Below are 26,081 nucleotides of genomic sequence, written 5' to 3' on the forward strand. Positions count from 1 at the left end.
TATGTGAACACATTACTTTTAACACAGACAGTCATTGTAAACCTGGGTTTAGATTTGAATTGGAAAAAAGTACTCCAGGGTGTTTAATGTTTATCCATAAATGTCCAGGATAAGACCATGATGACAGCTACCAACTTACTTTTTATGATCTTGGAAAGACATGAGAGGAATAAATTTTTATCATGCGTCACACACAGAGATTTGCGTACCTCTTTCCCCTCTCCATTTAGAATTTGGTGAGGGTAGCAGGGAATTCTTTCCTTATTTGTTTTTCTAGGAACAGGAGAAGGAACTGTCTGTGCATTTATGTGTTTGTATTTTCTCCTCTGAAGGGAAGTTGGCACCAGGCTCATTTTCACTTAGACACATAGCAATAGCTGTGCAGTGCGTGTCCTCAGATGATAACTGAGCTGTGTTTGAAGTTTCTTGTGGGATATGGTGATACATACAAGGACTATTCCGTAGGGTGATTATTTACCTGTGTGTTTCAATTCCATAAGTACAGGACTCCAGCTCCTTTGAATAGCTGTTCTTCTGCAGGCTTGTATTGGTTGCAACTGGTCCCCTGTAGATCAAAATTGAATGACCACAGAGGACCACAAAGTGACCAGTATCATTCTTTTCTCCTGCAAAGATTTTGAGTAATAATTCACCTAATAATAGTACAGACATGAAATAGGATTGGTTGAACTGGGAATGTGAATGAGGTTTACTATGTTGATCCCTCTCTCCCTGCCTCCCTCCCTTCCTTCCTTCCATCCTTCCTTCCTTCTTTCCTTCCTTTCTTCCTTCCTTTTCCTTCCTTCCTCCCTTCCTTCCTTCCTTCCTTCCTTCCTTCCTTCCTTCCTTCCTCCCTTCCCTTTCCCAACCTAGTGTCTCTGAGATCTCAGGTTCCCCTAAATTGACATGTTACCTGTTAGTATTGCATTAATTTATCTTAATACAGGTTGTACTTGATTGCCTAACGATAAACTAGCTGGGAACAAGGATTAAGCTACTCTATATTTTGTGGAAAATTAATTCAAAAAATATTTGTGAAAATCTACCAATGCCATGGTGTGAGCTGAATAAAATACAGTGGTGACTCTCAATCAGGGAATTGTCTAGATGCAGATATTAGAGAGTAAGCTTTGAGATGGTAGGGATTCAGACCATTTTTAGTAAACATTGTATGTACATCTATTCTCAAGCACAGTTCTTGACACATGGTAGGCATTCAGTAAATACTTGTTGGATGAATGAATGCATAATTACAACATCGTATTAAAGTGCTATAATTGATGTGTGAGAAACATAGAAGGAACTGACTTCGCTCTGATGAGGGAAGGAGTTTTTGGTGTACATGTCTTTTAGCTGGGTTGCAATGACTGAATAGGATTTCACCAGGCAGATAAGAATAGGGAATTCAATGATGAAAATTACTTCTCATGTTCCAGACATCATTATGGGTAAGTTATTTAACATTTATATTAATTAGCCAAACTAGTATTGTTGTTCTATTGTATTAATATTATCATATTATATTAGTACATATCATAATAATCCTCTTATTGTATCATTATTATACAAAGGGGAAACTAAAGTTTAGAGATCTTAGGTGACCACCCCACAGACAAAGCGCTTCTGGTGGTGGTCTAGTTTTGGAAATTCAAGGATATCTGTCATCCCTTTCTACATGAGTGACAAATAATTTCCCAAGTAATATCCAAAGATCTAATTTCAAGATGGAAAAACCCAGAAAGCTGCCTCTTCCTTGCTGCTAGTTAAAATATACCAGTGAGCTTTTTCGTATAACACTGCCTTTCATGGAACTCTGAGCTGTCCCTCTTTGGTGCTGTCCATCTGGGCTGTCCCCCTCTCAGAACCAAGCCGCTATACCGTAAGAAGCCCTATCCATGTGGAGAGGCATGTCTTAGAGATATGACAGGCATGGGAGTGAAGAGCCTTCAGATGATTCCAGACCTCAGCTGTTTGAGGCCCTCCCAGTCCATTCTACCTCCCCAGCTAGTCTCCAGACATTGTGGAACAAAAGCAATCTATCCTTTTGTGCTCTGTCTGAAATCCTGACCCATGGAACCTGAAGAAAACATGATGCCTGGAGTTGTGATAGTAATCTACTGACCATGAGGAAAAGGCCACAAGAGTGCTCAGAGGCCTCAACATCACTAAGTTGCAGAATCAACAAATGCAGCCGCTTACTGAGGACTTTTTGTTAAGACTTCTGTTTCATTTTAACGTGATTTGGGAGCACCAGAAAATTGTTCTGTGTAGGAAAAGGCTATGAATATTTAAGCCGGTAGCTATGGTATTGAATTGAATGATGAATAAACCAAGACCAACTCTGTGTTTATCCTTTTCCCCATGACAAAGATGCAACCTCTGATGAGAAAAGCATTATAACAGGAGCAGGATGCCCCCAACCTACAGAGGATTGCTGGCACACTGGATGAATAACGGGCAATTGTAAATGATGGGAATGCAATTTTTGATAACAAAAATTCCAGAGAATACTTAAAGTGGTTTGTGTAATTTGCGGGCATTACACAAGATTTGGAAACCTTGCAGTTTCTAGATAACTCCTTTTTAATGCACAGACATCCAGGTGTTACTCTGTTCTCTGCCTTATCGTCAGGGTCTGGACCTGGTGGACCTGCTCAGCCTCTTTCCAGAGTGGAGAAATGGAGTGCCTTATGCCCCACCTCACCCACATGGGGCTGGATCCGTGTCTCTCCCAAATAGTGATACAATTCAACTTAATCATTATTCAGGAACCCTCAACTCCTATCTTAACTTCAGGTACAAAACTTAATTTGAGGTGGCTTATAGACTATACTGTGTAAAACTAGAATCAAAAGGCTTCTAATAGAAAGTTTAGGGGTGGACAAAGATTTCTTGAACAGGACGCAAAAAGCAATAACTCTAAATATCATTAATAAATTGAACTTCATTAAAATTAAAAATTCTGTTCATCACAAAACACCATCTATGGCTTGTGATAGATTGGGAGAACATATTAACAAGCCATAGATTGGGAGAACATATTAACAACACATATATCTGAAAAATAGTTTATGTACTGAATAATTAAAGAAATTCCACAAATCAGTGATGAAAAGGTGAACAGTCTGATTTTAAAAAATGGATCCCGAATAGAGCAGACATCTCACAAAAGAAGATACACAAAATGTCAGTAAAATACATGAAAAGTATGGTATACAGTTGATCCTTGAAGAGTGTGGGGACCTGGGGACAATGACCCTTGCACAGTTGAAAAACCATGTATGACTTTTGACTCCCCTAACACTTAATTCCTAATATAGTCTACTGTTAACTGGAAACCTTACCAATAACATAAACACATATTTTGTATGTTATTTGTATTATATATCTTATTCTTCCAATAGCACTAGAGAAAAGAGAATGTTACTGTGAAAATCATAAGGAAGAGAAAATACATTTAAGTACTTTCTTGAAGTTGTTGAAAAAATCCACATATAAGTGGACTCACACAGTTGTTCAAGGGTCAACTGTATTCGTACAATAGAATACTAGTCAGCAATAGTAATAAGAAACTAATGTTCCATGCAACAACATGGGTGAATCTCAAAAATATTATGCTGAGTGAAAAAAGCCAGATTAAAAAAGTCTACATACACTATGTTTCTATTTATAATGAAGTCTAAGAGTAGATTAAAAAAAAATCTATGATGATAGAAAAGTCTACATACACTATGTTTCTATTTATAATGAAGTCTAAGACTAGATTAAAAAAAAAATCTATGATGATAGAATCAGAAAGTAATTGCCCAGGGACTGGAAAGAGAAACTGACTAGAAAGGGGCATGAGAGAACCTTTTGATTCCAACAGTTATGTTCTATATTTTGTTTTTAGTGTTGGTTACACAGGTGTTTGCAGTTTGGAGGACTTGGACTGAATACCTAAGATCTATGTTTTTAGTGTGTGTCAGTTAGAAAATGACACAGATAAAAGTAGTGGTAATTTTCTCATCAGAATTCTTTTAGTAAAACAGTAGAAATCCAAATTGAATAAATATATTCCTCTCAACCCCATGGGACTCAATGAAATCATTTTGATTTTATTTATGGATGGGAAAAACTGAACATTTTTAATTTTCCTGATCTATTCTTCTTGTATAAACTTCTCACCTGCAGGGGCACCTGGTTGGCTCAGTCAGTTAATCATCTCTTGATTTCAGTTCAGGTCATGATCTCATGCTGCGTGAGATCAAGTCCTGCATTGGGCTCTGTGCTGACAGCCCAGAGCCTGCTTGGGCTTCTTTCTCTCCCCCCCTCTCTCCCCCACCATTCTGCATGTGAGCACTCTCTCTTTTTCTCAAAAATAAATAAACTTTAAAAAACAAACAAAAGACTAAAACTTCTCACCTGTACCGTGCTGTATCTTCACAGGAAGAAGGAAAAGTGTGTCCAAATGCACAAGGGAATATGGGCTGTAAGGAGTTGCTGTTGCTGATATGAAAGGTGTGGTTGAGCATCACCATGGGCCAGGTGTTGAAAGGCATCTAGGCCTGCTTGTTGAAGGAATGAGTTGACAACAGATGAGGTGTTTGGGGACTGAATGTGCATTAGATACTTATGGTAAGAAGTGTAGACTTCATCTTCTAGGGAGCAGATACCATGGAACTTTTTAACTGAGAAAGTAATCCTCCTACCCCCACTCCCCGCTGCCCCCCAAGAAGTTGTTAGAGAGTAAGCTAAAATTTGGAGAAACTCCTGGAAGGGACATTAGTGTATGAATGTGGTTTCTACTATAGAGCAATCGCTCGACAATGAAAATAACTTTTGGATTCTAATATTTTACCAGATTTTGATGCATGATTATCAAATGGGATTTGGACCTTTGTCTCTTTTGAAATGTGTTTGAAAAATACTATGATGCTTACCTTTGCCTATTTGATGCTTTGTTACATTGCTTGTATGACATAATTATTATTCTCTCAGGCAATTACAAGTGACCCTTATCAAAATTGTGAAGTTTGAAATATTAGTGGCATTTCACTATAAAATATTTTGCTTTTTTAAAATTTGAAATAGAAAAGCTATTAAACAATGTTCTGTGCATCTTCTGAAATTTTGCATTGGCATTGTAAGACATATTCCTTTATAAAAAATCATAAATATCCTTCTTAATGAACTTATAGACAATTGAAGAGTAAAAAAATGCCTCAAAAATATAATTGAAGATAGGAGCCACATTTTTTTAGGGGATTATTGCTTTTGGAAATGCATTTTAAAGTTTCAGCAAACACCTTTTCAGAAAATGATTTATTTAAACAAAATTCCTATGCCAAGGTAAGGCTTATACCAGTAACATAGCAACTGTAGGTACACATTTAATTTTGTGAGAAAGATGGCAAGAAAAATGTCTTGAGCTTGAAATGAATGTCTGCTGCCAATTCAATAATGTAAAATATCTCACATGAAGGAAAATCACTGGTTACGATGGTGATTTCTTATAACATTTTAATCTAAATAATATGATTTTGTCATTCATGTTTTAAAAAAAGATCTTAGGAATTGTTAAAAGATCATACTAGTACTGTTAGTTGTTACGTACATAGCATTTAAGAAATCCTTCCTTTAAAAAAAAGGAAAAAATGATGGAAACAGATGACTGCATTATTTGACTAAAGACTTACTCATACACAATTTCATTTAAAAGGATCTAAAGGTGATGGAGGGAAAACATGTGGCTTGGCACTTGAATGTCATAAAGCAAAGTTAATATACTTTATTCAGTACAGCACTTTAAAAAATGAACTAATTCTTAAAAAAATAAAAAATGAACTAATGCTCAGGAAGCTAAATATTTTTTTGTTGTTGTCCAAGGTAATTAGTTACTGTGATAGTAAGACTTCTGATTGCATTTTGTGAATAAATAATAAAATGGTATGTACTGCTTTTAAAAATATATTTTTAAATTACCATTTATTAAATTACATTGGTCCATTCCCAAGGTCCCAAACCACAGAAAAAATAAATATAGCTTTATTTTGACTTTTCTTAATATACCATATCAAGATTTTACTTTGTGTATGCTTAAATATTTGCTACTTAGAAGATACTACCAATTTCAAGTTAGTACATTATTATTATGCACTGTATAAAACTCATAGTGAATAGATGTGTACCAGGAGTTAGGTAGCCTTGTGTTTTTGAAGGCATAGCAGTTGTCAGTGCATGCTGTGATCTTAAGTTGATCTTTTACATTTCGTTTTAGCAGTGCTGTTCTTTTAGTGTGGTACAGAGAGAGGGTGACCTGTGTTCCTGGTTTGCCCCAGACTAAGGGTTTTCCACAGGATATGGGATTGTCAGTGTTAAAACTAGATAGAGTATTATGCTAAGGAAATAAGTGGGTCAGAGAAAGACAAATACCATATGATTTCACTCATATGTGATATTGAAGGAACAAAACAAACAAGCATAGGGGAAAAAGAGAGAAAGAGAGAGGCAAACCAAGAAACAGACTCAGCTATAGAAAAGAAACTGATGGTTACCAGAGGGGAGGGGGGTGGGAGTAGGTAATAGCAATTAAGGAGTGCACTTGTGATGAACACTGGGTGATGTATGGAAGTGTTGAATCACTATATTGTACACCTGAAATTAATATTGCACTGTATGTGAACTAACTGGAATTTGAATAAAAAGCAAAAGAATAAAAAAATAAATAAAACTAGGACAATCCTGTCAAACCTAACAGGTTGGTTACTCCGTGTCCTTGAGACCCTTTCAGGGATTCTGTGAGTTCAGATTATTTCCATAATAATACTAAGACATCTTCCATTGTCATTCTCACTCAAGTGTACAGTTGAGTTTCTAGAGGCTACCGGAGTGTGATCGATATTACAGCTGATTGAATTCAGGAGCAGGTGGGAGAATCCCACTGTCTTTTACGAAGTCAGACAAAACGATTTGCAAGAATATAAAATAATGCCACTCTTTGCACTAAATTGTCTTTGTTTTGAAAATCATGGTTATTTTTTCATAAAATATGTTATTTGTTTTGCCATATAATGCACTCATTATTTTTACTTTTAAGTGAATTACAAATATTTTTATAATTTTAAAAATTTTTAACAAAATAAATACCAAGAAACATAAGCTATACAAACACAGGCTCTTTGGGGAGCGTCAATAATTTTAAAGGGTCCTTTAAAAAAAAAGGGTCCTAAGACCAGAAAGTTTGAGAAACACTGCTTTAGAATTTTTCTACATGAAAGAAAGAACTTTTATTTATGAACAGTATTCTACATTGAGCCAATCAGCAAGATTTGTTTACGGCACCGTGATTCCTCGTCTTACTCCTGTTACCCGGTGCCCTAATTTTCATACATGTAAAGGAAAGTGCTGTCAGTTTACTCTGGCTGACCTCTCTCTAAATCACAATAGCTAAAACTCAAAAGGAACAAAAACCCCAAACATTTGTGGGAACCCAAAGAATGCAAAAGTTCCATCACACTAAACACCCGTCCTGTTTAATAGAAAGAATCATATAAATAGTAAGAATGCCTTTGTTTTCTCCAAATTGCCTGTATTGTGCCATTAACTGCTATTAGTGTAGTGCCTATTGTTAATATTAATGAATATAAATATACCACATGATTTTCCCTAGCAGTCAGACCAGAAGGAGTTCTTGTAGTATTATTAGTACTGAGTATCAGAAAAAGTCAAAGCCACGTGGCGCTTCTGTGGCCATGGTCCCCTGGAGGACTGGTTCATAGTGGACCAATATTGAGACCTGGTGGAGAGCTTTGGAATTGGTAAATAGTGTTGACCACACAACCTTGAGGAATATATTCTTTGTCAGCTTTTCAACCTAAACACTTACTTGAGAATGGGAATTAGTGGTAGAAATTGGATTCAGATCCTGGCCATAAAATCCTTGATATAAATTAAGGGGGATACAGATTCATGGGCAAAAGAGTAGCAATCTGATAATCTTTGTTTCCATAAATTGATGCAGAGTTTTCTTTTATAAATATCCAATTACTTTGAGAATATTTTAGAAAGTTGGTTGAGAAATCTTTGATGTCAGATAGCTTTTTTTTATTTGTTTAATGTTTTATTTGTTTTTGAGAGAGACAGACAGACAGACAGACACAGAATCCGAAGCAGGTTCCAGACTGAGCTGTCAGCACGGGAGCCCAACACTGGGCTCGAACTCATGAACTGCGAGATCATGACCTGAGCTGAAGTCAGAAGCTTAACTGAGCCACCCAGGCTCCCCTGATGTCAGATAGTTCCAGCGGTGCATTGCTTCCATGATGATTCTTATGAAAGCGGCTAATTTTCTTTCCCAAAGATAACTCTCCTGATGACACTTAGACTTAGTGATAAGTGGTCATTTTTAGGCGAAGGAGTTTTGCAAAAAACCCATGTCACAACTTTTAGCTCTACTTTTAATCATTGCCTTATTGAAGAATGTCTCATAATGTGAACAGCATGGGCAAACTTGACGTTTGAGGAAATAAATGCATCCATTCATTGCACAATCATGGAGCACCTCCTCAATGCCATGTACTGTCTTAAAAGAACAGACTGCCAATTAGAAGTTTTGAAAGTTAACATATAATTTGAACAGAGTTGATATAACTATCCACAGTTTAAGCAGAAGGTAGAGTTTGCTCTTTCTGAACTATGAAATGTATTTCTCTTTATTCTTTGAACACGGAAAGAAGTTTATCTTTATTTATACATATTCAATGTTGAAAAATTCAGTATATAAATATAACTTCAGTTGACATGTTGATCTATAGTCAGCCCTCATTATTCATACACCGCATATTTGCAAATTTGCTTACCTGCTAATATTTACTTGTAGCACCAGAGTCAACACTTGGGTGTTTTTGTCATTATTCATGGACATGCACAGAGCAGCAGAAATTTTGAATTGCCCAAATGTGCATGTTCCTAGCTGAGGTCAAACAAGGTAAGTCTCTGCCTTCTTGTTTCTACTCTCTTACTGTAGCAAGTATCCTTTTTGTGGTTTACTTAGTGCCACATTTTTTGCAGTTTTGTGTTTTTTTTTTTATTGGTGATTTTACTGTTTGAAATGATCCCCAAGTGTAGTGTTGAAGTGCTGTCTGATATTCTTAAGCACAAGAAAGCCATGATGTGCCTCATGGATAAAATATATTCATTAAGCTTTGTTCAGGCATGAATTATAATGCTTTTGACTGAGAGCTCCATCTTAGTGAATCAACAATATATTTAAATAAGTTATCTTTAAATAGAAACACATTGAAAGTAGAGTTACATATTGTTTGCTTGATGAAAATGTTGTGGCCAGGGACTTTCAGGAATTGAACCCTATATTTCCCCTACGAGCAATGGTTCAGCATTTGCTAGTTCAGTGTTCATTTGTTCTTTATAAAATGAAACTACCATGAATAATTAGAATAGACTGTATGTCTTTTAAGGGATTTTTATATCCATATGTACACATGACTTTTAAAAACTAAAGTGGAGCAAACTATCGATGGCATTTTGCTATTTCCTAAACATTAGAGTTCAGCATCTTTTCATGGCAGTACAAATGTATGAAGAAAATTATAATGTGGCTGTGCCATAATTGAAATATTTAATCTTTATTGTTCCACTTGGTACATATAAATTTAAATTCCTACAAGTGGAGATGCCAAGTCAAAGGATGTATGCATTTTTGGGAATTTCGATCCACATCATCAAACTATCCTCCTAAAAGGCTGCAATAATTCATAATTCCAATACTAATGTTTAAGAATGTTTGTTTCTCCATAACTTTGAAGAACTGGGGATTATCTTTCTTTTAAATCTTTGCCAGTCATAAAGAAATTAATGGGGGCCACCTTAGAATTCTGCCTTGCCATGGGACCCAACCTCAGCGTGTATGAGTTAGTTGGTCTACAGCGGAACTACAGGATTTGCATTCCTTACGGATCTGAGATCTTCTTTTACTCTGTAAGGGTAGAAAGAACATCAGGTTAGGAGTTGAAAGATACGAGTTAAAGCCTTAGCTGTGCCACTCACTATATATATGACTTCGGGCATGTCATTTAACTTCAGTCCTAGTGTCTAAATAGCACAAGAAGGTTTTAAAGATTGAGCAAATAAACGAGGAATGGGCTATATAAGTTTAAATTGGCATTGTTATCACCATTATACCACCATATATGTGGACTTCAAACACGTAGGTGCATAACTAACTTTTCTTGGGGTACTCCATCCCTGCTGAATGGATGTGAGGCTCCATCTGTTTGTAGCCTGTCAATCTCAGAATGCAGACCAGCATTAGTCTCTTTACTCTTTCTTAAAGTGGCTAAAGATTAGGATGTGCTCAGGTTTGAAGGCAGAGGCTTGCCATCTGTATTTGATAGTTAGCATATATGGCCAGCTACTCTTTCACTAGGATTTCACATCCTTAATAGTCCAGTTGATTGATGTACAGAATAGTAGTAGGAAGCTAGAGAACCCAGCCATTCTATAAAAAATATGCTCTGTTGTTGAGAAGAATTTTTTTGTCTAATCCCAACTCGCATATCTGTGATTTACATTTACAATTTAAAAAGAATAAAAAGCATTAATCGGCTGGCATACATAATGGAAAGCACACCTCTTGTTCTTTAGAAATTTTGTAAGAAATAACAACTACAAATGCTTGGAAAATCGTTTATACGTAAGCATACTATTTAGCAAAGATTGTGACATTAAGGGACATATTTTAATGACAGCTCATAACTTCAATAAATTTTGTTATAGAATGATACCATGTTTGTGTGATATCACATTTTTTTCATATAGCACAGGTGTGGGAAGAAAGATTCAGGAGGATGAAATAAAATGTGTGAAACTCTGGACTCTGTGCCTAACACACGTTAGATCAACAAATGGAGCTATTCAAAACAACAAATGCTTTTGCCTCATTTTTAATGTGCCAGTGTTAATGCTGAGTTTGAAGCCAGGTATAACTTTTTGGACAGATAAGCTTTCTCCTTTTCTTGAAATGATACATATTAGCTAATGCTTCATCTCCGAGCAAGAACATTAGAAGAAACTCAGGATAGGAGGGGAGAGCAGTAGAGCAAGTGTAAATTCAGAGTGAAGGAGAGAACTAGAAAAAAATCCTTATCCACAGAGCTTGATAGTGGGGATCTGCTACTGAACTAGCTGGAGAAATGCTTTAGCATTTTAATGTGACTTGCAGGCAGGGTGGGGCTTTTGATCAGGAGCTGACATTAATGATCAGGGTCAGCTGTGGTTAAAGCTTGTTTTTTCCATCATAAGAAGATCATCAGGGAAAAAAGTCAGTATATTTCAATACTGTAAACTGTTTTGGGCTGTTTCGGCCATTTGGCAGATCTATAAACAGAGTCGGGTTTCACTGAAAGAATGAGAACTGAGAAATATATGTTCCTTCGTTCCAGCTGAGGTGGCTGCTGTTCCAAAGGAGAACTAGTTTCTGTGTTAATTTCAAGAATTGGATCTTGTTATTTTTTTCCCTAAAAATATAACAAATACCATAAATAAATATCCTAAAAAATATGAAATTTTGGCACTTACTTTCTCTTGGTGTAAGCTAAATATTATGATTATATAGAAAGTGTAAAAGAGCAGTTGCATTACTGGTTGTTGGTGCCATCGGTATGAAATAAAGTGGAAGGACGCAAGGCGATTTCCAAGCTCACTCTCAGTTTCAAAGTTCTGTCATTTTTACTAGCTCTCTTTAATGCCTAAGTGTGATATTCTTTATTTAGATTTGTAATGAAGTAGAGTATCTGTCAGAGTCCTGGTAGGGAGCAGTGACATGCTGTAAGAGGTTTAAGTGAGAAGAGTTTCATAAAAGGACTCTTTAAAGAGGTACTGGCAAGGATAAGGGAACCAAGATGAGGCACCCAGAGCCCATCAAGAGCTGGGTGTTATTATTGTCCCAAGGCCACAAGGGGTAAGGCAGGGAAATGGTATTAGAATTGGGGCCATGGTAAAGGGTACCTGAGGGGTACCGCTGTCAGATCTGGGGTGTGGCAGGGATGGAAAATAAAGACAAATTCCTAACCTTTCTCTTCCATCATCTGACATGAAGGATGCTGGGGGAGGATATTACAGGCCAGTCTAAGAAGTGGCATATATCATTTTCGTCCACATTCCATTGGCTAGTATCTGGACATATCTAATTGCAGAGAAGGCTGGGGAATAAAGTTTTCCTGTGTGCCTAGAAAGATGAGTAAAACACAGGTACTTGTGAGTACCAGAAGCTTCTGCTATAAAAGGATCAAGAATGACTCCCCACTTTCTGACCAGAACACCTGGTGGATTGTGGTTGGTTAGGAAGCTATATTGGGCTTTCTTCTCATCTGTTGGTTACTTTATCCATAATAACTCTGGGCTTTTTTCTGTCATTACTACTTGCTCTTCATAGGCTCTTTTTTGGTTATATTCAATATATACACATCTTCTAGATTTTTCCCATTTCCCTCTGTTGGAATAGCACTATTCCTTTACCCTGCTTTATTTTCTTCACAGCACTTTTCACTATATTAAAATACATCATTTACTTACATGTTTATTGTTTTAACTAGTATTTTAAGCTTTATGGGGTGGTGACTTTGTCATATTCCTCACTGTATCCCCAGTTCCTTGGAACAGTGAATGACCCTTAGTAGGGACCCAAAAATTATTGTGCAGAGGAAGGATCACAGGATTCCATGAGTCACTGTAGCCATTGGGCCATAATTCTCCTTTCTAGTCTTATTTATATGCCTGATGGGTGTTCTATTTGTATCACTTTTGTTTCTCTCCTTACAACTTCCCCTTTGTTCTCTTTAGATTGATTTGTATTTTGCCTTATGGGTATACTGGCTAGTCTGATAAGAGAATTTTCATTGAATAAACCAGAAACCATCCTAAAGTCTTACCAGTCCATGTTCTATTTCTAAATTCCTGTGTATGTTCTCGGGTTTCTGTCTAATTGGTTACTCTTTATTTGTTGCTGATGCCTTCCAATTTCCTTTGCTATTGTTCCCACTCAATTCCTGTTAATAATCTCTTACCTCATCTCCGGACTCACCTTTTCCCGCCAGACTTTTCCCTTGTGTTCTTGTAACAGTTTTGGACGCTTTGTCTCTATCACCCAACCTTCCCTCTCTTTGCTACACATCCTTGTGTAAACACTCAAAAATACTCTGTAAGGATCAAGTGTTTGTTTTGTTCCCTGGGTGTTCTACGTCTGTCTTAACTCCTTTCTTCCAGCTTTCCATTGTTGTGTACCAAACCACCCAAATTTAGGGTGTAAAATAACAACTATTTTATTATGTTCATGGATTTTGTGTGTTAGGAATTCAAAGAGGGCCAGTGTGGATGATTTATCTTTGCTCCAGAATTCTGGGTCCTCATCCGGGAATGCTCAAAAGACAGGAGTGAGTTGAGTGGCTGAGCGTTGGGATGCGATGGAACTGGTCTTCAATCACGTGTCTGGTGGCTAGGCTGAGTGATACGCAGGCTTGGACTGTTACCAGAGTGCCTGCACATGGCCTCTTCATATGGCTCGGACTTCTCAGTGTGGCACCTGGATCTGAGAGGGAACATGTGGGGAGAGAGTGTTCCATGGGACTGAGGCAGAAGCTGCAAGGCTTCTCCCTGGCTAGGCTTAGAAATTATGCAATGACATCTTTACCACATCATTTTAATTACTAGTCAGAAAAGCTGACCTGGATTCAAGGGGAGGGCAGTTAAACTCTACCTCTTGATAGGAAGTGTCAAGGTCATACTGACAAAATCAGTGTGGGATGGAAGATTGTGTTGTAGGCCATCTTTGGAAAATAAAATCTGCCACATTGACCTATGTCTGACTCATGGGTTTTCCTTTGTTTAACTCGATGAGATTGAAATGACCCAAGACCTTGTTACTCAAAGTATTATACAGGGGCCGGAAGCCTCAACATCACCTGGGACTTTATTAGAAATACAGACTCTGAGAGTACTGAATCAGAATCTGCCTTGACAAGATCTCAGATGATTCATTTACATTTTAAAGTTTAAGAAACACTTCCCTAGGAGGCATTGACCATGATGTGGGGTTGCCAGTATTCACCCAATGGCAGAAAAATAGCAAGTGCTGAAGGAATAGTTGAATGGATCTGGATTGAACTCCTATTTACAAGCAGAATTTCTATACTTTACATTATACCTGTTGTTACTAATTTTCACATTATTAATGTTAATTGTAACCTTGCTTATCTTTTCAGAAACAGTCAGTACATCTTCAATATGTGTCCTCAAAACAGAGTATATACAATCCTAGCTTTAATAATTAATCTCCTTGGGGCGCCTGGGTGGCGCAGTCGGTTAAGCGTCCGACTTCAGCCAGGTCATGATCTCGCGGTCCGTGAGTTCGAGCCCCGCGTCAGGCTCTGGGCTGATGGCTCAGAGCCTGGAGCCTGTTTCCGATTCTGTGTCTCCCTCTCTTTTTGCCCCTCCCCCGTTCATGCTCTGTCTCTCTCTGTCCCAAAAATAAATAAACGTTGAAAAAAAAAATTAAAAAAAAAAATAATAATAATTAATCTCCTTGACTCGAGGTTTGGAATGATTATGTATTTTGGTATAAATTATAATGCTATTTTGAATAACTTCTAAGATCAAAAAGTTAGTTTCTTTTGGATTTTGCATTCCCTTTGAACTATTTTTTAATTGTTGAATTTACAAAGCTTTTTCTCTTCTGTGACATTAGTATTTATTTTCTACTAAATGAAAGAATATACTTTTTACTTGTTTCTTTTAACTGTTAATTTAAGACACGCTGACTTATGCTGCAAATTTCTTAAAAACCTGAGAAGTGTATACATATTTTATTGTATCTTTAGTAGATGACTATTATGTATTTTAATTATAACAGTGTTCATTTCATGGATTCCATTTACTCATGTTTCCTTTAAATAGTCATCTTCTTAAAATTTGTTTTAGCATAAGGGAATAAATATCCAGAAATTCATTTTGATTGGCACATTATTTTTTAAAGCAGTTTTTCTCAAACTATAATTTCCAGACTACTACTATTTGCAGGATCTGAAGTGCTTGTTAAAATTGCAGATTTCTGATCTCCATCCCAGTCCTTTTGAATCAGACTCTCTGGGTTGGAACATGGAAAGTCTCTGAGGTTGGGACCTAATTTCTTTGGCACACTGAAGTTTGCGACCTACTTTACATTAGTCTTATAATCATATTTTAAGTTATTTATCATGGGAATAAGTGGGTCTTGGGATGTTGGCAGGGAAGAGCCTTTCAAATTCCCATCTCTAGCATTGGAAGATCATTTAATTGGAGATCATTTTAAAGATTATCTAGGAAGACTCATCATTTTTCAGATTCTGAAACTGAGCTCCAGAGAGCTTAAATGGCTTTTCAAAAGTCATACTAGTTAGTAGCAAAGCTATGGCCAGAACCCAAATCTTGTCAGCCACACTAGGTTCCTTCTTTACTCTAAGACACGGTAGGTTCATCTTATCTTTAAGCCTAGTGGTTAGGTATATTGGTGGGTTAATGGCAAGGTCATAAAGGAAATCCTGAGCATTTGGTAAGAGAGGTCAGTTTTCTGAACTGCCCATGTTAATAAAATGAATGTTTGCAGTCTTTGATTTTATCAGGGCTTTTTAGTCACCTTTTTTTTTTTTTTTCTTTTTTAGCATTTTTCTTGTATGTCCTTGGAAACTTCATCATGACCTGGGAAAATTACTAGATAAAATGCCTTAACATGAAAAATCAACACGAAAAACTAAATCAGATACACTAGGGGGTAATTTATTCTCTTTATGAAGAGGAATGAAGCTTTTCTTTAAGCGAATACAGTATTTTATATGCCAGAGAGTCCATAAATGTCAAACACTTATGAAAACCATTTTACTAGAGATTTTTAAGACTTTCTGAAAGTGAGGATCAGGGAAACTTTCCTCCCACCCATCTTGAAATTCAATCCCCTTCACAGCCTTCTCCCTCTTCCCTTTTGTACCCCATCCTTCCCCTCTGTAATTGTGTTAGCATAGTAGCTACGGGTGAGTCATCATACACCCACTTTCTTTTTACATTGTTCAATCCCTACGTTGACTTTTAAATTCCAAAAGGTACTTAAGAGTGTTGTGTGATGTTAGTTTTTCAGTTTCCTTCCACAAAAGAAAAATTCAACTATGTTTTTTAACATTTTTGGATATTTTACTTTTATCAATATGTAGCACCAAACTTATTATGACTGTTGTACATCTGTAGCAGCGTATTTGTGAAATATTGGATAATGCTAACCACTGTTGACTAGTTCCATAATATACAGTGTTAATGAAATAAAAATGAGCCAGTTTCTCAGAAGAAGTAAAACTGTTCCTGTTACTAAAATCTGAGAGATTTTTTTTTCTAGATTCTCACATAGCATAGCAAATAATATATGGTACTGAAAGAGGTCCTCACCAACAAACATGCTGTGATTACAATAATGAACTTCTTAAGGCATTTATTCATAATCTACTTCATAAGAGGTTGATGTTTTAACACTTTGCATAGTTTAATGAAAACAGTTTTATTAGGGGCCCAAATAACTGTGCCCTGGCTTAACGGAAGCAGGAGCTGGTAGTGGAGATTAGAGCAAATAAGAGGAACTAGACGGAGTACAGAAAATCCTTTAGTCTTCAGGAAATCTTCCTAGAATTTTATTTCTTGCAACCTAGATTTTGATAAGAATCGGGCAACAGAGGGTTGGAGGTTATGTTTTTTTAGGTGAAGAACTGAAATGATTATGTCTAGTATTGTTGGTTAAGGTTAGATCCATTTGCTTTAGCAGTTAATTGAATCAGTGTTAATTAATTTGGTCAAGGTGGTGTGATTTTTTTTCCTTTTTAATTTAGGGCTCCAATCATTATACTTGCCTGACTGGACAGCCTACTCCCTTCCTTCATAGAGGAGATTCTGCAAATATACATTTTATCTTAGCAATTTGTAGGGGATTATGTTAAATGTTGTTGGGATTCAGAAGTCATCCAGGAGGATCATTGTTGAATGAAATGCCAGCCAAACTCAAATATAAACCTGGGATTTAATCAGATTTATAAATATTTTGATTCAGCTGGCACCTTACTCAGCATCTCTTAATTTCCAGGCATTTGCACAGTTAACATAAATAATTATAATAAAAGATTGACAGTGATAAGTACTTTAGAAATACAGATAAAATGCTGGACTCCAAAAAGAGTAAAAATTAATTCTGGCTTTAGAATAGGTAAGGACTTCATGGAAATCAATGACATGGCTTGGGGGATATTTTAGCTACTTCTTAATTTTCGTAAACTCTCTCCAAATGCATCCCAAATAATTAAGTTTCTTTAATGTAAGAAAGAAATGCTGTCTTTGGTTACCAAATACAGCTTTGAATCAGTTCTACTCACTGTTTTCTTGCTTTTCTCAGCTATTTTGTTTTCCTCAATGCCTTCTTTGTAGAAATTTGGGGGATCATTGAGACACCCCCTTGAAATTCAGGAAAGATTTGGAAATCATCTTCATGTAATGACATCTGTCCATTCCAGTGAAAAAATGAAACCAGGCAACGTGTCTATGGGTACACTAATAAAATAAATATTGGAGGAACCAACAGAGTGAAGTGGGAGTCTCAAAATGTGCTTTCAAGGAAACTTAGTGAGTTAAGATGGAGTTGTTGTACCACTAAGGTATAAGGATAGTCTTTTTTGAACATCGTATTTCCACTTATTCTCTCTCACATACATACACATGCAACATTAATATAAAATTTTCTCAGTGCCTCTTCTTGACATTTAACTTAAGCTAAGTTTAAACTAGTCTAAAACTTAATAGACCTCAAAAAAGCAAAAAACAAAACACAATAGACATTTGAAACTAATTGCTTGTCTATGCTATGACCTAGTATAAGATGGCGGCAAATTTAGCACAGAATAATGGATTTTGGTTGACTTCAGCTTCAATAATATAGTATTTGGCACATGTTTCCTGGCATCCCCCAGAATCTGTCAGGCCCTACTCTCCTTCCTTAATAGATTCAAGAACCATTGTAGTCAAGCAGTATTTAGGTGTCACAATTAAAAATTCCATAGCATAAGTTTTTTTAGATTATCTGACCCAGTTTTCAAGAAAACCTTAGTAATTCCTGTTGGAACTCTTTAAAATATCTTTTATACTGATTTTTATTTTAAATCAAGTTAACACAATTTAGTCCTTTCTTTGTGACTGATGTTTGTTATTATTAACATATAGAGACTTGAGTTTTACATTTTTTATTGGGCTTTATAGTTTACAAAGGGCATTCATAGACATTGTCTCATCTGAAAGTCCCTGTACCCCACACCCCTTATTCTTGTTTGCCATTTATACTCTGATGAGAATTAGGAAACCATCTAACCTGGTTTATTAGAACTGGGTGTCAAATATGGCCATGAGGACCCCTCCTAGTGAGTAAGGAGTGTGGCCTTTGTGATAGCTGTTTCCACGCTCAGAGGCTCTTTGGCTTAATTCTGGATTCTTGGCAGTGTCTGTTGAGTGATGTAGCTGGAAGAGTTGACCAGATGAGAGGGGAATTATGCAGCTGGATTTTTAGCATAGATCATTGTTTTATAAATATCCCCTCCAAAATGCTGTCAAAGGGCCTGTGTGAAGACTTAATTAAAACAATAAAATCTGTTTAATATAATGTGCTTGATGCTGTACTAAACATAATAAATATTTTAAAAATTAATCTGTGTTAAAATTTGGAAAGTAGTTTGAGAACTACAATAAATATTTCGTGAATTGTTACATGGGACTAGAGAATGGTAAATGTGGAGGGCTATGTGTCATAAAGGGAAATTTACAAAATATTATCTTGATATCATACATCATTTAAGTAACATTAAAGATGGATTAGAAATGATTGCATCTGTTTAACAGAATCTTCCAGGACCATATGTCATCTTATGTGTGACATTTCTAAAAATTCCCACGTTATAATTTAAAAGTTGTAAATACCTGGCAGCAGGATACATAATACCAGTACTTAGAATGCCATGGTCTGAGACTTTATTTTATATATTGGGTTTTATTCCTTCAAGTCACTCTGTTGTATTCTATTGTGAAATAAAACTAGGGATCTGAGAGCAGGAGTGCATTATTTAATATTGGGGCGTGACAGTGCATGGTCTTTGAGCTTCCAACAATGTTCATTGAATGCATGACTCCCTAAATGAATATATCAGTGGATAAAAGAGCCTTCAGTACTTAACTGTCAGTACTGATGATTTTTTGCTTGGGGTGACCTGGTCTAAACACACGAGTATTGGGACACCTGAGTGGCTCAGTCAGTCAAGTGTCCTGGTCTCAGGTTTTGGCTCCGGTCCTGATCTCAAGGTCATGAGGTAGAGCCCAGCATGGACTCCAGTGTGGAGCCTGCTTGGGATTCTCTCTCTCTCCCTCTGTACCTCCCCAGCTGGTGCACGCACGTGCACTCTCCATATCTCAAAACAAATCAGAAAAACAAGAAAAAAAAAGTGAAAAGCATGAGTACTTTTTGAATAGTCACCCTATATTTGGTGAGAAAAAGTGAGAGGAATCAATATAGTGTGGTTGAGAAGAGCAGCAGAAAAATCTACCCATAATGGCTCTGACTGGGATCTGAAATCTATGTGGTTTGACTGCTTGCTCTTCCATAACTCTTTGTAATACCTTTTCAGCCCCCACTACTCTAAATCAATATTTTCGTTTGTCTAGTTTCCTTCCCACAGTCTTCATTCTTTGTGCCTTCTTGACTGCAGTTACTTTTATTTTGATAACACTCTCACTTACTTAGATTCCCAGGACACAGTACTCTGTTTTTCCTCCCATCTCCTCTTGCCATTCCCTTTCAATGTCCTAAGATGTTTTATTTTCACTTGCCCATTTCTTACATTAATTTCTTCTCCCACTCTCCCTCAAATATTAGGCACCTACTTTGACCCCGGCACTGTTCTGGGCCTAGGGAGGCAGCAGTGAATGGGACAAAGTCCATGCTTGGTGAAGCTCATGATCTGAAAGGGTGACAGTCATCTAGGCTATGCTTTGTGGGAAAAACAGGATCAGCAAGGAGCCCATTGTGGCTGGAGTGGAGCCAGGCAGAAGGAATAAGGACACTGGCCCAGGATGTGGTGATGCCAAGAGCAGGGGAAGCCCAGCCGTCCTCGTAAGGGGAGTCTGTGAAAGCAGAGGAACTTATGTTTTAAAAGGCACCAAGTATTTATTTTCTCCTGTAATTACTCATTCCTTTTTTCCCCCCTCTCTCCCCTGTTCTCCTTCCATTGCCACTTCTGCCACCTGGGCTTTTACTTAGCCCATGTTGCTTTCTTTCTAGCCTTTCTTCCCGCTGGCAGGTAATGGTCAGATTAGTCTTCCCAGGACACTTTCTTCTCATCTGCTGATCAACCCGGGGTTGTGGTTGGTCTCCATTCTGCATGTTAAAGCTCAGACTTGAGGGGACACAGTTCTCCACTGCATCATTTTCCAGAATTGCCCCACACAGACTCTAGTCTGAACGAGTGGGTTACTCACTGTCTTCAGGCCTGTGTGGGGCCCTTGCACTTCAGAACCTTGCTCAAGCCTGAACTGTCTCACTTCTAGTGCCTTCTCTCAAACCACTGGCATGGCAGTCCTCGCACCTCTCGAAGACCACTACAAGTCTGGAAAGTTGTTAACCTTTTGCCTATACCATTCGTTCCTAGAGTCTTTCATTAAAAAGTGTGTTGAAAATATGCTTTGTACTAGCAGTCGTGCTGGTGCTTATGGAGACCAAGATGAAAGAAGAGAGTCTGCCTCAGGAGCTGAGAGTGCTGTGGGGAGACAGAGGATAATAAATTTAACATTTAGGTAAAACGACCTGGAATTTGTGTTAAGGGTCATGAGAGAAAAGAACACACCTCTCCGGGTCAGAGCGCTGGGCTAAGATGGGCCCTGATTTGGATGGGGGGTACCTAATGTAGGAAGGGGTAAGGAAGTCAGAAAGTGTAACATTTAAGCTGAGACTGGAGAATGAAAAATAGCCAGCTAAGGGAAGTATGATGTGGTGGAAGAGGAGCCTTCTAAGTAGAACCAAAACCATTTCAAAGGTCTGAGGCTGTGAAGAGCTTGGGAATATTGCAGGAGAAATGAAACTGAACAAAGGCCACGAAGGCTGGAGCATAGTAAGTCTGGTGAGAATGGCGCCACGTGGGGTTGATGGCAGGACCAGATGATGCAGGCCTTGAAGGCCATGATAAGGAGTGTGGTTTTAAGTGCAATGGGAAGCAATTGAAGTGTTTTAACCAAATGCATGACATGATCTTATTTGAAGTTGAGATTGCCATCTGTTCATTAAAATCCATTTGTTTTTCTCCCTGGGCACACAACCAGATTCCATTCCTGGGTTCTCTTTGCAGTGGGCTTTAGGCCATGTGACTCTATCCTATACTTAGAAGTAAGTAGTAGTGGTGAATAGCTACGTGGTAAATAGTGGTGAATAGCCTCTCGACTAGGGCTAGTTCATAAAAACCTCCCATGTGGGCTCTTTTAAGGTGTTTCCCTTCTGACTGGGCAAACTTGGGAGCCCACGTGGAAATGCTAGAACCACTGTCAGCCTGGACACCTGCAAGGCTATATGCAACAGAGTCCCCTCGCAGCTGACCTAGAACTGCCCCGAGCTTTTGTGTGAGCAAGAGTGAAGCACCTCATGTGTTGAGCCATTACACATTCTGTCCATTTGCTACCACATTCTGGTTTGTCTAAAATAATAGGATAGTGTGAAAGAGAAATTGTGGCTGTGGTGCTCTATGAGAATGTGAGACAGTGTGAACAATAGCAATGGCCTAAGTGAAGTCCCCATGGGGAATAGAGAGATTTCACTTGAAATAGATTGTAGATGATTTTGGGTATAGAATTAGCAGCTCCTACTGACAATTTGCTGTGTATAGTCAGCTTGTGGGGGGAAAAAAACACCTCACTTGATTTGACTTTCAAGTGTGATATTACTTATTTTTTGGACTTACCATAACCTACCTCACTGAATACCTTTAGGCATATATTTTATTCATTTGACTAGCTTGCCCTAAACTAGGGAGCGAACAGACCATGTCTTTGAGAAGTTTTTATTTACTATGGTGTCTAGTATAGTGCTTTAGATAAGCTTCTTTTTTCATTAAACTTTGCTTAAGTTAATGAATGAAAGGGTAGGCTCTCCAAATTTTTGTCCATGGAGTTGTGTGACCCAGCATTGCCTTGTCATTGATGTCACCTCAGCCTGGCTTAAATTTTCATTGCCTTCTAAGGGAGAAGTTTAGCTGTATCAAATTTTTTGTGTTACCTGTATTTGCCCGGTGAGAAGGGAAACAGCATAAGGAAGCCCGCATGGGAGGTTTTATGCGCCAGCCCTGTTCTTGGTATTCACCACTACCACTGACTTTCCTGGGTAGGATACAGTAACGTGGTTCACAGCCAACTGCAAAAAGAGAGCCAGGAAATGGGATCTGGCTTAGTGGGGGAAAGTAATATCACGGGGCCTGCGATTTGAATGTTTGCAGTAGAAGGTATGTAGAAATGTTTTTTAAAGGCATGTGAGCTAATCCTCACTGCCTCCCCATCACTTTCAAGTGTCCCCACCAGCTATTGCCCATTGCGCAGAGTTGCTTCAGTGACCACTGTTTCCATCCACAGTCAGGCACTCATCTGGGAGAATCATTATGATTTATGGAAAGTCTCAAGATAGGAGGCAGTTTCCGTAATCCAAATGAGCAATGATGAGGTCTGTAACTAAGAAAGTGGTGGTAGAAATAGAAGGATGGGATAAGAAACTCAGAAACTTTATAGAACATGGTGACTAGATGGATTTGGGGCAAAGAAAAGACTAGAACAAGGATGAATACTGAAGCCTCATGCTGATAAACCTCAATTTGTAAACTTAAATAGATATCAAAAGACCAGTGTTTTCAAGATAAAGCCAGTTAATGCTGCCTACCACCAAAGGGTGGCATTAGCATTGAGACCGGACATTTAAGCCCAGGACGTGGTACTGCTGGTTGATGCGTTATATATTTACTGTGTTTGTGCTTAGTCGGGATGTGTTTTGTGAACATTACTAAACCATACATGCCTGCTAAGGGCAAAAACAGCGATGTTGAAATTACTGGTAAAAAGAGATACAAGAATAGGACACCAATGCTAAATAGATTAAAATGACAATTGAAAATCATGAGAAAATATTGGAAATAATATTCGACAGTAGGTAAAGATCTAATCAGGCCTCTTGTGAAAAACCCTGTATTTCACAGTACAGGAGTCGGGGAAGAGTAATTGACCAGATGAGAAAACAACTCCAAATATGGGAGTTGTGTTTGGAAGACCAGCATTACTATTGAAGGCCCATTAGCTCAGTGTTCTTTTTAATGAAGGCTAGAAGTTTGTTCAAGAAGCTAAAGACTAAGCATGGTGAAGGAAGTGTGGTGATGTTTTCTTGTGAGACGTGGTCACATAGGTTCAAGGGGTGTTTGTGCATACCAGGAGGTGGTTGTTGATGTGTATGTGGGGATTCCTTAGCTTCTAATAGTTCCCTGTGAGGCTTACACAGGGGAAGGAGGGGACAGAGTGAACCAGGTAGAAGAAGTCAGAATGGAAACTGGGGAACAGAATTGAATGCAATAGAAAAGCTACAGTCAGAGGCACGTTTGCTGAAAACAAATGCTATTTGTAGCATGTATCTACCTTTCATTTCTGTGTTGCTCAACAGAGAGTGATGGAGCCATTAGATCAACAGCTAGAGGGGATGAGAATCCATAAGGCCCCGCCTATGTTCTATGAGAGCCAATGATCCGATATTTGAAAATATAGAATAAGCTGTGAGCCTCAGATGAAAAATATGACTTACTTCTAGATCCAATGTATATTTACAAAATAATTATAATTCCCACACCGACACATTATTTCTTCAACTTGGTTTTCAAATAAGTGTACTGAAATTTAAATTAATACTACCTATTAACGTATGACCTTTAAAGTAGAAATGTAAGCGGTAACTATTTGACTATAATGTGAACTTGACACCTAATGAACCAGTTTCAGACAAAACCATCATTTCTATTCAGCTAGAGTACTGAATATAGTCCTGGTATTTTCTAAGTAAAAGGTGAAACAGTCAGAAAAAGACTAAATATTAGAGAGGTAGAAGGCAATGAATACAAGGATAACCTTTTTAGTATGGAAGGATGAAACTTGAGGAGGAAAAAACATGAGTAAAACCATCAAGTTAGATTAAGATAGGACAAATAGGAGTTAGTTCTTCTAATTAATAAATATTGGAAATGCAAGGTTTTTACTGAATCTTAAAGAGGCTATTTAAAGTGAGAAATACATTTATTTACTGAGTGCACTATGGAACTCATTCTTCTCATACCATAATGGTTTAGAAGGAAAATGTAAACGAGTTACAAAAAATGCTAAGCATGCACGCACAGCAGATTATTATGGGATATTAAGAGACATTTCTTGAGTTTATTTCCCCTGTAAGATTTCTTTTAGAGATAAAATACCTGTAGAATATAGGTATGCACTTCTTCTGCAGTCTGATGAAATTTGTATGTTGTGTAATTTTCTTTTCTTACTCTAAATTTCTTATTATACCTTATGTGAATTATTTTATTCTTGTCATCTATGAATTTCTGCCTTCTATGAATTACTTAACCATTTTAAATTTTTAGCCAAAAGTAGAAAGAAAAAGCATTCATTTTCACAAATTATATTCTTGCCATTTAAAAAAGTACCTGTGAGCTAAAGGTGGCAGATACTTTTCAAAATTAACACATTTTATGCTTTCTCTAGGCTGGAATGATAAAAAGTGATAATGATGAGTATTTCATTGAGCCTTTGGAAAGAGGTAAGCAGATGGAAGAAGAAAAAGGAAGGATTCATGTTGTCTACAAGAGATCAGCAGTAGAACGGGCTCCTGTAAACATGTCGCATGACTGCTACTATGGAGGTAGGCATCTTTGACGAGGCTTAATAATTATCTGTAATTTTAAGGTATGATGAAAACAACTCTCCCAATCCATTAAGGGAATGTGACTGTCATGTGCTCTTGCATAATGTGAAGGTAGCAAGAGAATATATGTTATAGGTATTATTTTATTCTAGTGCAGTATTGTGTCCCTAACCAGTTATTTATGACTTCTTTTATAGTTTCACATTAAAATGATTTTTTCTGTAGCTTCTGTGAAAACTTGGAAATATTTTTGCCTTCTAGAAGTATCTCAATTGTGTGTTATTAATACTATTTTCAAACTTTTAAAATGAAATATATTGACATGACAGAGAATAATAGATATGTCATAGACACATTTGCAAATAAGAATGCTGGGGCGCCTGGGTGGCTCAGTCGGTTGAGCTTCTGACTTTGGCTCAGGTCATGATCTTGTGGTCCATGAGTTCGAGCCCTGCGTCAGGCTCTGTGCTGACAGCTCAGCCTAGAGACTGCTTCAGATTCTGCATGTCCCTCTGTCTCTGCCCCTCCCCCTCTTGTGCTCTGTCTCTGTCTCTCTCTCAAAAATAAATAAACATTAAAAATAATTTAAACAAACAAACAAAAAAGATAGTAAGAAAAAAGAAAATAAGAATTTGACCTTAAGGTCTATTTTGCAAAATCATATTTTTACAATATGGAAGGGAGAATGAGTTGAAGGTTCTGTCAACTTTTGTTTCATAATAGGCTGGACCACTAAAGTCAATGAAATTATGGCATGGGAAGCTTTTCTAGTTTGTTTGCTTTTATGAAATCTGAAGGTAATTTGTTATTAAAGACATGTTTTTATAAGTTGAGTATACAAGTTCCCTTTCTGGAAGAGAAAGGAAATTTGAGAATCTATGTTTTTTTTAACCAAATTTCAGAAAGGCTATATTTATTTTTGCCGGGCCAACTATCTGAATTAGAGATAATAGAAATTTCCCCTAGGGAAATGTCAGGGATATAAATAATCTTAATTTAATAATCTAGATTCTAGATTAATGATATCTTGCCTTTTGAGGCTCATTACCTAGTTTGA

At 37.3% G+C, this 26,081-nt stretch overlaps 1 protein-coding gene across 1 annotated transcript in view; it reads left to right on the forward strand.

The window, feature by feature from the left end:
- The window catches only part of LOC125164680 (A disintegrin and metalloproteinase with thrombospondin motifs 3), a 215,560-nt gene that overhangs the window by 38,974 nt on the left and 150,505 nt on the right, over positions 1-26,081 (forward strand). The window contains exon 2 of the mRNA XM_047857529.1: positions 24,865-25,021. Coding sequence (XP_047713485.1) covers positions 24,871-25,021 — 151 coding nt within the window. The 5' untranslated portion in view covers positions 24,865-24,870. The remainder of the gene's footprint in view (positions 1-24,864; positions 25,022-26,081) is intronic.

Source organism: Prionailurus viverrinus, chromosome B1 (assembly GCF_022837055.1).
Source record: "Prionailurus viverrinus isolate Anna chromosome B1, UM_Priviv_1.0, whole genome shotgun sequence".
In the NCBI taxonomy this organism is placed as follows: domain Eukaryota; kingdom Metazoa; phylum Chordata; class Mammalia; order Carnivora; family Felidae; genus Prionailurus; species Prionailurus viverrinus.